General features: G+C 46.1%; 1 protein-coding gene across 1 annotated transcript in view; it reads left to right on the top strand.

Moving 5' to 3' along the window:
* The window catches only part of ADAMTS17 (ADAM metallopeptidase with thrombospondin type 1 motif 17), a 157,601-nt gene that overhangs the window by 35,699 nt on the left and 107,179 nt on the right, over window positions 1-14,723 (top strand). Inside the window, exon 9 of the mRNA XM_050309744.1 lies at window positions 2,585-2,628. Within this exon, the coding sequence (XP_050165701.1) occupies window positions 2,585-2,628 (44 nt within the window). The remainder of the gene's footprint in view (window positions 1-2,584; window positions 2,629-14,723) is intronic.

Raw genomic sequence — 14,723 nt, 5'->3', positions numbered from 1 at the left:
AATGAATATTAAAATATCTCCTTTATATCATTACATATTGTTATAGTATCAGCCATGTCCAGCTCTCACTTCAAAAACACAGATGTAGTTGAGCTCAGGAACGTGACACCTGTGACTGAAACCCTTTGAACAGCAGATAAGCTTCAGGTGGCAGGATGGAAATCACTGCTGTGACCGATCCACAGGTGAAACAGGTCTTTTTTAACACCTTCCCAGGCTATGTCTCCCCTCTGATTGTCAGGGCAGGAGTTTGGGAGTTCCAGGGAGAGGTTTTGGGATGGAATGGCTCCTTGCCTTTGGAAGAAGACTGAGACCCACCGGGCTCGTTTGTGACTGAAGGTTTGGATGTGCTTTTCTGTTTGGCCACAGGGATTTGGGGTGAGACACTTACAATAGGTCTGGATGATTTAAAGCCTGGCATTTTGGTACAGGGTCATTGAATATGAGGATGGGGTCCCTTGGAGCTTTAAGGCTGGGCTGAGGGGGTTTCGTACTTGGAGTGCCCCATGCGGTGAATTGGGCAGCTGTTTAGTTCTGCTGACGTGTTTCAAGCCCTTCCCTGACCAAACAGCATCACAGACTAGAGTTGTTCTGCCTCTGTAGGAGTGTCTGCAAGTTGTGCTGGATCCTGTACAGACCCCTCATTTTATGGCACAGTGGCAATTCCTCCCTGGAGCTGCCTGGAAGTGCCAGACACCTTTTGGTGTCGGGCAGCCTGTGAGGAGCAGAACTGCTGTGTGTTATTTGCAGGGCTGGATGGCCCCTGAAGAGAGAGGCTTTTCTAGGAGTGGCCTCCTGCCATCGACTAATAGTTCAGCTATCTGTTGTCACAAGAAAAGCATCTGTTTGATTTACCAGTTTATATAACATAATAAGTCCTTAAATAAACCTCTGTCAAGTTGGCTCTGGGAGCTCAAGCAGGAGCTTGGTGCCAGCTCCGTCAGGAGACTGTCATTAGTCTTCCTTGGAAAGGCTGGAATGCCAAGGTGTCGAGACACAGGCTGTGGGGAAAAATGAAGGCTGGGGCCGGTGTGTGGTCGCAGCTTCCGATTTTGTTTTGTCCCTGTCTGATTTTTTTTTTAACACTTCGATGGTTGTTATGGTTTTTCTGCACTCAAGCGTGGTGAGTTTTCAATGTCTGCTTAACGAGAGCTGGAAATGGCTGCTTGTTTGTCTCCTTCCAAGCCTTTGACAACTTGATTTGTGACTTTCAAAGGAGTTTGGTATGAAGGGTTTGGGTTATCAGCTGCAGTCCAGGGCCTTAAGTCCATCTTCCTATAAATCCTAGTTTCATAATTTTCTTCAAGGAAACAGTATTTATAATATTTATCTATTTTTGTATTAAGTATTTTCTTTTTCCGAGTATTTATCTTTCACTAAGTATTTTTGATCTTCCTCCTGCCAGACTCTTAAACTCTGACTCCCATGAGGACTCAGGCATTTCAAAAGGCACACTCCAAATGCACTAATAGGATTCTTTCACCAGCCTCCCCACAGGGTGAGGAAAGCCATAATGACAGAGATTATGGTTCCTCAGCTCCCCTTGGGTTAAGGAGCTTCTGAAATGTTTTAGCACATGTGATGTTTTTCTCCAGCTCCTCTTCACAGTGGATTCCACTGCAGAGCAGGGCTGGTGAAGAGAGCTCCTGAAAGTTTAGGTCCAAGTGCTTATTGAAATGTGTTCAAACAATTAATTTAGTTATAAAATACCTTTTCCCCCCACAGGTGATTTTCTGTCATGAGGAATCTCATTTACAAAGGCATGAAGTGTCTTTGGTTTGATGGGGAGCTTCAAGGCTGTTTATTCTGTTTCTATTTGATACAGCTCCGTGGGTTCCTTGTTGATTTGTGGGTGCATGTGCCATATGTAGTGTCTTCTCATGCCTTGATGAGATATGGGGGAGTAGCAGAGACCAAGTGAAGCCTCTTGAACCTCTCTGTGTTGGATTCAAGTCACAAAATGGCAAATCTGACTGTGGCAGGTTTAGCTGAAGCCAATTTACCTGTTACCTGGCAAATCCTGAGATTCTCTTTCTTCTTCCATGTCAGCATCTGTCATTCTCTGTTTAGTTCTGCTTCTTTCTTGTCCCTTTCCATTCTAGTGCAAGAAGAAGAAAAAACCTGAAGAACTGAGAATTTCTGGGTGTACATTTTTAGTTCTGTGCCTTCAGGCAGTGCCCCACACATCTCCTACTCCCACTTCTGATGGTGTTGCTGCATCACAGGGTGTCTGCTCCTTTTTGTTCCAATTCTCTTGTGACAAAGAGCTTCATTCAGTTTTACTCCAGTTGCTGAAGCAGTCTGGGTTCACAGAGTGAGGCAGGGCTCTTTTAGGTGCTAAATCTTCAATCTGTTGAATTTGACTGTAGAGGATGGAGCTGATTCCCATAATTGCTTGTAATAACCTCCCAGTAGCAATCAGGGCTGCTATCAGCGTTGTCATCGTGTAGACTGCACAGCAGCTTGAAAAAAATCCCCAAAGCTCAGCAGCCCTGCTCTGTGAGTCATGCTCCAGTGCTTTTTTCCCAGCCTGGAGTCTGGAGGCACAGGATCCATTTCACTTCTGTTCTGTTTTTCTTTCTAGGACAGATTTCTGCGTACACAAAGACGAGCCTTGTGACACTGTGGGTAAGTCAAAGGAGCAGGGGAGGGTGTTTTGAGAGCCAGCTCTATGCCAAGAGGAGCTTTCTGGGCAAGCTTTCATTCTTTGGTTTGCTGTAATGTTGGTTTTGCAATCTGTGTACCTCTGTGATACAAATATGGGTTAGCTGAGCAGGCTATGAACTATGAATAGGCCATTAAATTTTAACCCCTTCTAAACCCTGGAGGTCTGGGAGTTCAGGAATTAATCTTAAGTATTTCTCCTTCTTTGGAGTGGATGTAGAAGAAACTGCCTTCTAGTGTGTCTGCATGATGTTCCTTTAAGTTCTCTCTCACCTAAACCAAGAATTTGCTAACTGAGGAATGTATTTCCCATCGTGAGAACCCGTGTGACACTCCCAGATCAAATTCTGATTCTGGAGAAGAATCCCTCATTGTGGGAAAGCCAAGTTCAATCTTCTTTTCTGCCTCTTGCTCCCTACCTGCCTTTAATCACATCCAAACCTTGCATACACAGGGTCCTTACAGCTCACACATTAAATACTTGGTTTATTTATTTCACTCAGGCAGCAGAACCTTCACTGTGTCTGTTCTCCTGGTGTATTTTTTATCCCCCACAGCAGCAGCAGTGTTTGGAGGCACAGCTCAACATCTTTATGGTGATCACACGATTAACTTCTTTAGAATTGCCTCAAAGTCAAATGGCCCCTTATCCCAGAACTCTCTATAAACTGGGGATGGATCCTGATTTTCAGGGAGACACCTGCAGACCCAGGGGTTGCTCTGCTGGCAAATGGGTGATGAGGAGCATGGGGAAAGTACCTCCAGCAGGAGCTCTGAAACAGCTGAGGAGGCTCCTCTTGGAATGCAGGTCCTCCCTCTCTGTGGTGTGGGGACTGACCAGGTGAAAGGAAGAAACTCAGAGCTGGAATAAACACACACATGAGCAAGGACAGGCCTCCACATCCCAAGCTTTCTTTCCAGTCAGGATCCCTCACAATGCATTCATTCTGTGTCCAGTGGAAAACAACCTTCCACCGAGGAAGGGTTTTGTGCTGTGTACCTGCACCTGGAGGTGGCTGTGGGGAGATACAATAAAGAACTTAAAAAAAGCAGAAAAGAGAGAAGCTGATGGAAGACACATGCTGAGTAAAGTCAGAGCTCTTTCCATTTTTCAAGACAGTATTGTTGAAGGTCTCTATTCAAGGAATTATATTACCAGAGACAGCATGACTAAGGAAATATTTTTATGACTTCTTTTCTGTTCTTACAATACCCAAGTTATTTCTTGTGCAGTGATTTGCTGCAGGCCGTGGCTCCAGTCAAGAAAGTGAATGGCCACAGAAATAAAGATTAAACTCATTTGTTACTCTTTCCAGGGTAGTTTTCCAAGACAGTTAGAAGGTGAATGTTCCTGGGATAAAAGCAGTTTGGCCTCTTTGCTCACTTCAATGCTGCTTTTCTTTCCTTCCCCTCTGACAGTTTGATTATGTGGCAGCAAAGCACTTGTATCTTCACTTCTGCATTTTCTGTGCCCCGTTTGGCCTTGTGGTGCCATTTACATTTTTTCATAGTGGAGGAAAACCCACTGAATGAATGTACTTTTGTGACATGCACCTGGTTGAGGAAGTGCTTAGTGTTGGCAGTGCTAAATTTTAACCCTGTGAAAGATTCTCCAACTTTCCTCCTTAGCCAGAACAGGGAAAAACAGCTGTTGATTGTAGAGAAATAGGTTTTTAAAAGCCACTATTTTATGCCCTGTGAATGTACCTGGGTTATCCAATGTAGTGGGGTGTTTACTTGGGGTTAAAATGAGTGACATTGTCTTTGGTCTTGGAGGTGATGCTGAGGTTACAGCACTCCACAGAGTCTTCTGTTCATTTTGCCTTATGCCTCACTTTTATAGATGAGGAGCATGGTCTCAGCAGATGCCTGTGTGTTTTTGTACCTGCTCAAGGGTGAAGTTGGCCCTTGCAGTGGCAACGCTGCCATCCTGTAAAGGAAGAAACATCTTTCTGGTGAGCAGGAACTCGCCTGAACTCTGAGACTGAGGCTGCTGCTCTATATAAGGCAGAGAATCTGGGCTCTAGACTCCTGATTTCTATTCCCAGCTCTGGCACTGACTCACTGTGTGACATCTGGCAAGTCGCTGACGTTCTGAAAGCTTCTGTCTACCTCTGTGAATTGGGGATTTTTGAGTGCAAAGCTACAGGAGCCATTGCATGGCTTAGGGAGGCCTCCTGTAAAGAGCGTGGTGTTCTTGGGTGTGTGAGGGGTCCAGAATCTAATATTGCTCAGTCATGTTCAGGAGACTGAAAGGAATCTCCTAAATTATGTATTTTGATTGAAGAGGGCTCAGAGGGCTCTAGGTAATGTGTGGTTGTTTTTTTTTTAATGACTATGCCTTGATTTTCTTTACCTTGTGAGAAATCCGGAAGCAGAACTTTCCCTGGTGGAAGCCCCGGGGCCCAGCTGCTGTTGGGAGGTGGGATCATGAAGTTTAAACGGCTCATAAGAGGAGTTCATTTGTGCTCTAAAAGATCCATATTGGAAAACCTGTCTGGAATCTTTGCCTGCCATGCAGACACAGAGAGAAAACAGCAGCAGGAGGTTTGTATTTGTGTTCTGGCAGGGGCCCCTCACTGAAACCCGTTGCTTTGGGGACTTGGTTCAAATTTTTTTGGCCCAGCTGCCAGGGCAGGGTGGAAGGGTTACATAATGGCTGAAACAAGCTCAAAAATGGGGGAAAAAATATGTAGGTATGTCTTTGTGGAGTGATACAGAGCCACATTTGTGCAAGAAATGGTTTGTTAATGCTCGCAGCCCCGCTTGGGCGGGTAAGTCAGCCCGGAGAAAAGGGATGAATTCCAGAGGAGGTGCTCCAACAGCCTCCGCTGTGGGACCTCTGAGAATCCGAGCAGAAAGGTTTGCTCTGTGTGACACAGCCTTGTCACACAGCACTCAGAATTCCAGAGGCTGCTCCAGGCTCACCCCTCGTGCTGTGACTCCAAGCAGAGCGGCCGTTTCCTGCAGGAGAATCTTTGTTCCAGCGGAGCTGCCTCGGTGAGCGGCCAAACTGCAAGTTTAATGTCTCGCTATTAATATCAGGCTGCAGTTTGGAGCCTTGCACAGTGTCAGGATCCAACCTTTCTGTGACATAAGCAGATTGAGAATGCCCCTTTCCTTCAGTATTTCCACTGCTGGTGCCAAAGAAGCAGCTCTACGGTTAGTTAGGAATGATCCTGCATATTTCGAGGCAGAGCTTGGCCCTCGTTCCTCGGTGTACATGTTACCCCAGATCCAAGCTGAAGCTTCCCTGTGTTCAGCTAATAATAATAAAAGTGGGGGCAGTGTGGAATTGGGAAATGGAAAACGAGAATGTGTCTTAAATATCCTTAAATTGCCCTGGTTAAAAATGGCTTTACCTCTGCTGCAGTCACGTGTGCTTCTCTGTGGCTTGATGTGGGGGAAAAGAAAGCAGAGTAAGTGTGTGCAGGCTGAGCTGAAGGAGTAGCTGCCTGGAGACAGCCAAGCAGAGAGTGGAGGTGACTGAGAAATGTAGTTTTCCAAACTCTTTCCACAAGTGACTCAGTGTTTTGTGAAAAGCATTCCCATCTCCTGGCTGTTTGTCATAGTGAAGTGCTCCAAAATATGCCCAGGTTTGGCAGACGAGGGGCTGGGTCTCCAGGTAGGTTTTTTTTATTCCATGTAAACCACCTGAATAAAGGACTGCACATTTTTACCTGGGCCTTTTGCCTCTGCAGTTGGGTGGCCTGTCCACAGCGAGGGACAGTTCTGGTTGTCCTGCCTGTACTGTGTCCTGAGCATTTACATCTCCCTCCCTATGGCACATTGATTCCAGTCCCCTGACTGTGTCACAGCAGAGAATTCATCCCCAAGGAAAGGGAATAGCCTAGCTGGTTTGCTGTGAGTGGAAAAGAAAAGGAATTCTCACATTAAAAACATTTTCCATCGTGGTTGGTGTTGAATGTTTCTGTGTATTCCAGGGCGGGTTTTTATTTGCTGCCAGAATAAATAGAAATACCTGCTGCTTCAAACAATTCATTAGAGCAGCAGTGCCTGGCTTTAGCAAAAGCCTTGCTGGGTCTGTCCTTCAGCCCAGACCCAAACACACATTTTAATACGTTAAAATGAACATCCTGGAGGTTAAAAACATCCCTTAAGGAAACGCTGTCGAGTGGATTTGGGGTTTGGGAAGGAAAGGGACCTTGCAGCACTGCAGATTCCTGTCCCTTGTGGCTCTGTAGGGCAGTGGAGTCAGGCTGCTGGATTTGGGAAGCCAAAGGGAGCTGTGGTGCAGTGCAGTGGAAGAGTTTTTCCCTTGCCTTTGGGTTGCTAGGGAATAAATGCTGGGCTGCACAGCCCAGGCAGTGCAGAACTGTTGGGCACATTCATCCCTGCCATCTCCCAGGCTCCACCCTGCCCACAGGAGTCTTCCAGTTCCTTTTCACCAGCCAGCAATCCCTGCTCTGCCAGCTTCCCACTGAAAACCTGAGTGCTAAGGGAGTGTAAAGTGAGATGGCACAAATCTCAGCAGAAGCCACCCAGGTAATGAGGGGTTCCTGCTGGTGGAACCCTTGCCCTTCCTCGCTCCAGAGTCCCTGAGTGTGCTTTTCCTTCTTATTTTGGGGACTTGGCTTCAGCCAGGCTGCCTCCCAGGTGCACTAAAGACCAGAGGAAAACCCTGCATTAACCAGACTCAGGGAGAGTTTTGGTAGTGATTTCAGGGCTTGTCAGGACCCTGGTCCTGTTCTTAGGTGTTTTTTTCATAGAGACTTATTTTGGGTTTTTTATTGTTACGGAAAGTAGAGCATTTGACTTCCATTTGCCTTTGGGTTTGTTTTGCAGCTCAGTAGTCTTGTTTAGGTTTGTCTTTATTCATTCCATATACTAATGGCACTGGTGGATTCTTGGCCTCCTCAGCTGAAAAATGCCTGTCTTTCTGGAAAAGACACAGTAGCCAAACATGAGATACTGACCTTATTTGGGAGCTCCTGTTGTCCCTTTGCAAGGGGTTTTTATAGAAAATATGTGATTGATCCATCTGTTCTGTTCTGGAAATGTATCGGTCTGTGAGTGCTATCAGCTCAATTTCCAGCTGTCTCCACTTTTTTTTTTTCCTTCATTTTCTCTCTGTTTCATGTCTTGGGTGAAAGAACTAACTTGCATATTTAAAATAAATACAGTGTTTAGTGAAGGGAGGGTGAGTGACAGGTTTTCTGTGTTTGCCATTGTTCCCTCTCCACGTGTTTCCAGTCCCAGGCTCTGAGGTCTCACAGACCCTCAGCTGCTCTCATGATTAACTCCTTTCCTTTTTCCCAAGGGTCTGCTTCTCTTTGGGGTTAGTTCAGAGCTCTCAGGAGCTCTTGCTTGGTTTTGGTCCTTCATCTCCTCTTTGCTCAGGCTGGGGCTGCTCTTCCTAGAGGGTCCTGACTGGTCTGTCTCCTGTCACTGCAGGACTTGCCCATCCAAGGTCATGGAATTTCCCTACATTTATTCCACTTCAGTCTTCCTAAACCTCCAGCAGTTCCTTATCCATCCTCCATACATCCCTCTCCTTTTGCAGCCCCAAGATGTGTTTCAATACTTTTATTTTCCTATCATTTATCTGCCTGTCTGTCTTCTTAGTCAGCACCATCCCAGAAGATAGAACAGTGGTGATGTGTTCAAAGCTGCTTCTCAGGGAGTTGGAACTAAACACTGTCAGTGGGGAGGGATAACACCCTTCCTGCTCTCTGTCTGGCCTTTCATTTCTTCCACATCAAACTGCTCTTGGTAATGAATGGTCAGAGATGTCTAAGCTGAAATATGTACTTGGTCATTGTCAGCTCTAAGGCAGCATGTCCAGAGTCTTCTCAGCAGCTCACCACCCTGCTTTTGTTCATCTCTGCTGATCCTAAATCTTGCTTGTCTTGTTGCTCTCTCAAACCGTCCAGTCAGGCTTTCTGACAGAGCTTTTTTTCTTCCTTTTTGTGGCTCACTCTAAAGTTGGTGCAGGATGTTTAAGCTTAGCTGAGCTTGAGAGCTTTACCTTCTCCCATGGTTTTACTACTGGCTCATGGGAATGGGTTTGGATGAATAAAACTGTTTAAAGTGCTGTGGAAAGGACCTGTATTCCTTTACCAGGCACCACATTACTGAGTAAACATCCTTCAGGCCATCACACCTGGGTGTTGTGCAGAGTGGGTACTGATTGTTGTTTGAATGAAATAAATCTTCATAGAATCATCACAAAACCAGAGACTGGCTTGGGTTGGAAGAGACCTTAAAGATCATCTCATCCCACCCTGTGCCATGGGCTGGGACACTTCCCACTAGCCCAGGTTGCTCCAAGCCCTGTCCAACCTGGCTTTCTTCAGAAAACTCCCTGGCCACCAGAACTGTGCTGGGGCACTTTCCCATCAGGCATCCAGGACTCCAGCCCAAATCCCAGCCTGCTGTCAAACTGGTGGGTAACTCAGCTCCTCTCTGTTACTTTATTAAAAGCAGTAAGTCATGAGGGAAAACATTTGCCATGACTTTGTTGATATTTATTCTGATACTCTGACTTCATTCTTTCATTTCAACTCCGTGTCATAAATCACTTTATGTGCTAAATCATAGTGCAGTGTGACTGGTGCAGGTGCAAACATGTCCTGCATTCCACTCCAGGGCCCTTTCTGTCTGTGTGAAATTATGTAGACGTGTACACAAAGCACCTGGGAATTTCTGTCTCGTAGCTTAAAGGGCAGATACCTGCACAAGATGTTCCTTTCCCCATCTTTTTACCCCTCACCCTCCTTCCTAAGTCTGAGGCTTTGAGATGCCATCAGAAAGGGCTCATTGTTACTGTTTTACCTAACAGTTCCCAATGAATTTCTGGTATACTTTCCCTCAGAAGCAATTCAGTACATTTTCATGTTAGCATGGAGTAAAAGACAACCAGAAGCATGAGATTTTAATACACCCTTTTCCTCTGTGTGATAGGTGGTTCTGAGAGGTTTGATTCACTTGAATACACTGTGCTAGAACTTCTGAACTGCACTTTTATCTCCTAGACAGTTCTCTGCCTCGATTATCTTCTAAATTAGAGATGATTTGTGGGACGCTGCCTGAGAACCCAGGCTAAGTAGCATTTAATGATGATTTAAAGAAATCTCTGCTGTTGATCTCAGAAAGTGGTCATTGTGTTTGCAAACAGACAGGCTGAAGGCAGGAGCCTAATTGATGTCCAGCTCAGCCTCCACTGCCAAACAACTGTCAGGAAAAGCTCTGGAACTGCTCCTGGCTACTGTGTGCGTGAGGCTGAGCAGCCTTCGAGGCACACACGAGCAGAACAAGCTCATTGTGTTTGGTCTGTGGACAGAGCACTTCTGTCTTTTGGGGTTTACAGGATTTCTGCTCTTGTCTCTTGCCTTGTGCGTGGAAGTGGAGATTTTATTGCTTTCTGCACTGCTTCACCCCCCAGCTCCATCACTTCCCCTTGCTGAGGGTTTGTTTCTCTGGGGGATTCTCACAACAGTCATCATAAAGTAAAGAAAATCGCCAGTTCTGCTTTCGTAGCTCATCCTGCTTCTTCCTTTCCTTTTTGTAATAAAAGGCTGTGGAAAGAGAAATAGTGTTTGTTTTCCACCGTGTCAAACCTGCTGTCAGTGCACTATAAACAACCCATCTGGGCTGGAAATGCCAGTCCAAGGATCTGTGCAGCTGAAAGCAGGATTTTCTGCTGTGATACAGTGGACAGGGGAAACGTGGGACTCATAAAACCATTTCTCACTGGTTCTTCTCCAAGAGCATGGAATGATTTTGTACATCCTGCCTTCCAGCCCAGGGCCTTCCCCGTTAATTCCCGGTGCCTCCCTGACAGACCCGTGCCGTTAAACAGCACATTGAGTGGGGTTTGCATTTTGTTTCATTTGTAAAAAGGAATTTATTGAGAGAGGAGAAGGAAATGAATTTTGTAAATAGGGCTTTCCCTCAGCAAAAGTCAGAGCTCCTCACCAAAGAGATCAGAAGGGTGATCCCCGTTGTAGTGGTGAGGAAATGAAGCCTGGAAGATGGGAAAGGACGTGCCAAGGGACAGAGCCCAGCCTTGAGTCAGCCCAAGCCCCTCAGCTGGAGGCAAGGCTACCTCTTCCCAGGCCTTCCCAGTGGCAGCTCCACTTCCTTGGGCACCAGAGCCAGTTCTTCAGGTCAGTAAAGTAATGATTAAACCCTTCAAGAGGCCAGAGGTCTGTGTTTCTCCTTTCCACTGCCTGCTCAGTTTGCTGCTCGCTGCAGCCCTTCCCCAGAGCTGACGTGTTTAGAATCAAGAAAAACCTCCGAGGTTTTGCTTCTCCTCCTGTCAGACCACGGATGGCTTTTATCCAGCTGACTGCTTTACAGTGCCTTTATCCTTTGCTGGCTTGGAAAACATCTCAGATAGTTCCTATTGTTTTATAGACCCTGTAGCTAAAAAAAACCACCAAGCTGTGTAAAAACATCTGTCCATGGCTGTGCAATGGGCTGCAGACATGGAGGGGAACAAGGCAGGATTGCATTCACTGTGGCCTTTGCTCCACTGGAGAATCAAATAGGAGCATTCCAGTTGCACACAGGATATGTAAGAGTAAGGGAAGGAAATGAAGGACAGTTGCCTACTGCACTTTTACATTTCTCTTGTCGTGCAGCTGCCAAGACTGAATGCAATTTGGAGAGCAAGTTTTAAAGAACGGGGAGATGAGATTTGATCGGTGATAAAACCAAGAAAACCCCACTGGGGAACGGGCATAAAACTCTTCCCATCCCCAACAAGGGAGTTTGACCTGCACTGATATTTTTTTTAATTTGTATGTTTTCTTTCCAGCTTTGGTTAACCATCTGGTAACCTGACCTGGTGTAATACCTAACCCATTTTGCAGGGTTGTCTGGTCCTGGAAGGATTTTGCTACACCAAATGCACTCAATAGATTGAAAGTCACTTTAAATCCCTGGAATGTTGTTGGGATTTCTGTAATAATTCTCCCACTTCCACTCCCTCAGCACAAGCTCCAAGCTTTCCAGTTGTGCAACAACAGATAGGATTTGGGTTTGTAACAGGACTTTGCACTGCTGAAAACATTCCCTGTGTTTACCAGACACTGAAAATGCAGCAGGGAGTGTCCTCCAGCCAACTGGGGTCCAACACAAACCCCCTTCGTGGCTGTAAATATTAATGGCAGGTGCTGTGGGAAAGGTGATGAAAATCTGAGCTGACCCAAGAATGCACAGACACATCCTGGAAAAAAAAAATGACTGTCTCTAAATGCACAGCAGAGCACTGTGAATTTTACATGTGGGAATTTGACCAGATCTTCCCTGCAGAAACACTGGGGTTTCCTTACCAAGTTCTTGCCAATTTAGGTAGGAAAGTGACTGGAGGTGGTGAAATTTTAGCCTGATTCTTACTGAGGGGTGTAAATATATCTCTGTGTTTGTGTGTGTGTATAAACTGTCCTTTGAAAAGAACTGGAATTCCTTGGGATGTTATTTGGACACAGGGGTTCTGCTGTGTAGATTTTTAAATTTCAGGTTCAAAATCCTCTAATCTGCCAGGTTTTTGTTTCCCTGAATTTGTTCGACAATTTTCCCCTTCTAGATCAATTGATAGACGTACACTGAAGTTATTAAAATAATGATTTACCAAAACCCCAGACTCAACCCAGCCAGTCTCTTTCTCCTCTGCTCTTCCAGCGTGATTTGTCGAATGCCAAGGATTTCTGTGTTTGCTTAGCTGGGAATTAGCCTTGGATTTCTCCTGGAGCTGGTGGCCATGAGCAGTCAGCAGGCTGGGGATGTTTGTTGGTTTTGTGTGACCATTTTGCCTGAGCTGTTTGCACTGAGGCTCTGCCTGGCCACGACCAGACTGCTGGGTACACAGGAATGTTCTGCTGAGGGTCTGCTTGTTGGTTTTAATAATGTCATCCATCAGGCTCCAGCATGGACAGCAATATTTGTGCTGCAGTAGACAAACAGTGTAAACACTGCAGTTATTTATAAGAAGACTGGCCAGTGAGTTAAGAAGCTCTGTGTGGATGTTTTTGTTTGTTGAAAACGAGTCCCATCAGTCTAACCAGAGTTTGTTGTTCTTGAAATGACAGAAAAGTAGAAGATTGAAGTTAGATTTCTACTTCGCATTTAGATTTTATATCTTTGTGTAAGAACCCTGTACGCTCATTTCTTATCTTGTGTGTCCAGTTGTTTGCTTTTCTTGCTGTGTCTGTCAGTCAGAGAGGAAAGGGTGTCTCCAGCTTAGTCCTGCTGATCACAAATCCTCATGACTGGCATTGGAAGGGAATTTAGCACGGCCCTCTCGTGTTGGCATCTCTGTATCTGATTGCTGGGCAGGGGGTGACGCTCTCAGCTCCTTTGGTCCTTCCCACATGGACCCCACTCTTTCCTGCTGTGGTTTGTGCCTCAGGGCAGAGCTGTGTGTCTACCCAGCTCTAACAGCTGTCCCTCCCTTATGCCAAGGGCCAGGTTTTGCCCTCTCCTCCCTGCCTGAATACTTCCATGCCCTTCCCAGGTCTTGCTGCAGTCCAGATCCTGCCTTTCCTCAAGTGAACCCAGGATTCCAGAGATGTGACCTGGGGCATAGGTCCATTTTTCTCCAGCAGTAAATATACACAAGTTCTCAGAGAGCTCATCTTCCTTTCTGATCTTATCTCCTGCCCTCCTTGACCCCTGCCTCCCTCAGAAGTGACTCCCTGCTGCTTATGAGATCAAAGTCAGGTTTCTTGAAGCCTTCTGGAAAACCCATATTATCTCCATTTGCTGCTTCTCTGTCCCAGTCTGTCCTCATTCCCTGATCTCTTCCCATTTGTCTTCCTGCCTTGTTCACTAAATTTGAACTATTCCAGGCTTCTGTATACTTCCCAGCACTGTGTGTTAACTCCTCCCAACTGGAATCCCTCTCTCACATCCACCTGGCCACCACTCCTCCTGCCTTTCCTCTGAGCAGGGGTACAGCTGTCCTGATATATCCTACTTGGAGTAATTAAGCCCACGTAATTCCATAGATGTGTGTGAGCATGGAGTGATGTCTGTAAGCAGATGGTGCACTGGCTGCCAGGCTTTGGGAATCTAGACCCAGGAATGGTGGTCTGATTAGGACTAAAAATCCCAAACTTCATATTTAGCTGTGGCAGAAAGGAGGTGTGTTTCTGCCTCAGATCAGCTCCTGTGGCTGGGGAGTGTTTGGGAGAAGCTCTCTGGAATGTGGCTGTTAGCATATCAAAGCAGAGCAAACGTGGAGATGAGACCCTGCTTCCTCCTCTCCAGTTAATTAAACCACTCCTCGTGTCACCTGCGATGGGGATGGATTTATTAACCTGCTGCCACGCAGGGAAGGACTGGTTTGCTGCAAGGGAGGAGCCGCGTTAATGGCACTTGTCACGCTGAACAAAGAGCAGATGTCAAACAGACAGGGTGTTTCTTTTTATCTCCTGCTCTGCTGATGTCTCAGATCCCAGTGCTTTTTCATGAAAGCTTAGAGAATCAGGGCAGGAAAGAATTTCAGGTGGTTTTTCAATGCTCCGAGGGGAGATCAGCGGTACCTGTGTCATTCCTGATGGATATCTGCTCCATGAGGCTCACCAGTGTGCTTGTTTCCAGCTTCCTTTGAAATCCAGTGAACACCATAGCTCTGGTGAATGTTTTTGTTTGTGATCACAAATCCTCATGACTGGCATTGGAAAGGAATTTGGTTTCCAGGGATGCCCACGGCCAAACCTCAGAGGGTTTCTGAGGGTTGTCTGCTCTTTACTGGCCCAATGCAGTCTGAATAATGCTTTTGTAGGCCTTGGATGAAGGGTCTTCCAGGCCAAAAAGGTGTTAGAATATCTGTCAGCTTTCTTATCTCACTGCATTTGGTATCTGAAACAGCCTTTTACTGATGTGGGTGAGGACCCCTAAAGTCAGGAGAGGTCCTGATCCTCTAGGGCTTTTCAGCTGTCTGGGCATCTCCTGTTACACTGTGAGAGTCTCTGCCTAAATCAGTGAATCAGCAGACTGTAAATCCAGTGCAGGTAGCATTAGAACAAAGCTCTTGCCATCTTGGGGGAATCTATGTGTGGGCAGGTTGGTAAAGGAGCAGATAAATGATT

The sequence above is a fragment of the Myiozetetes cayanensis genome, unplaced genomic scaffold, assembly GCF_022539395.1.
Source record: "Myiozetetes cayanensis isolate MyiCay16 unplaced genomic scaffold, myiCay2020 scf14, whole genome shotgun sequence".
Classification (NCBI taxonomy): domain Eukaryota; kingdom Metazoa; phylum Chordata; class Aves; order Passeriformes; family Tyrannidae; genus Myiozetetes; species Myiozetetes cayanensis.
Note: the sequence above shows the minus strand (reverse complement) of the source record. Positions and strands in the feature narration are given on the sequence as shown.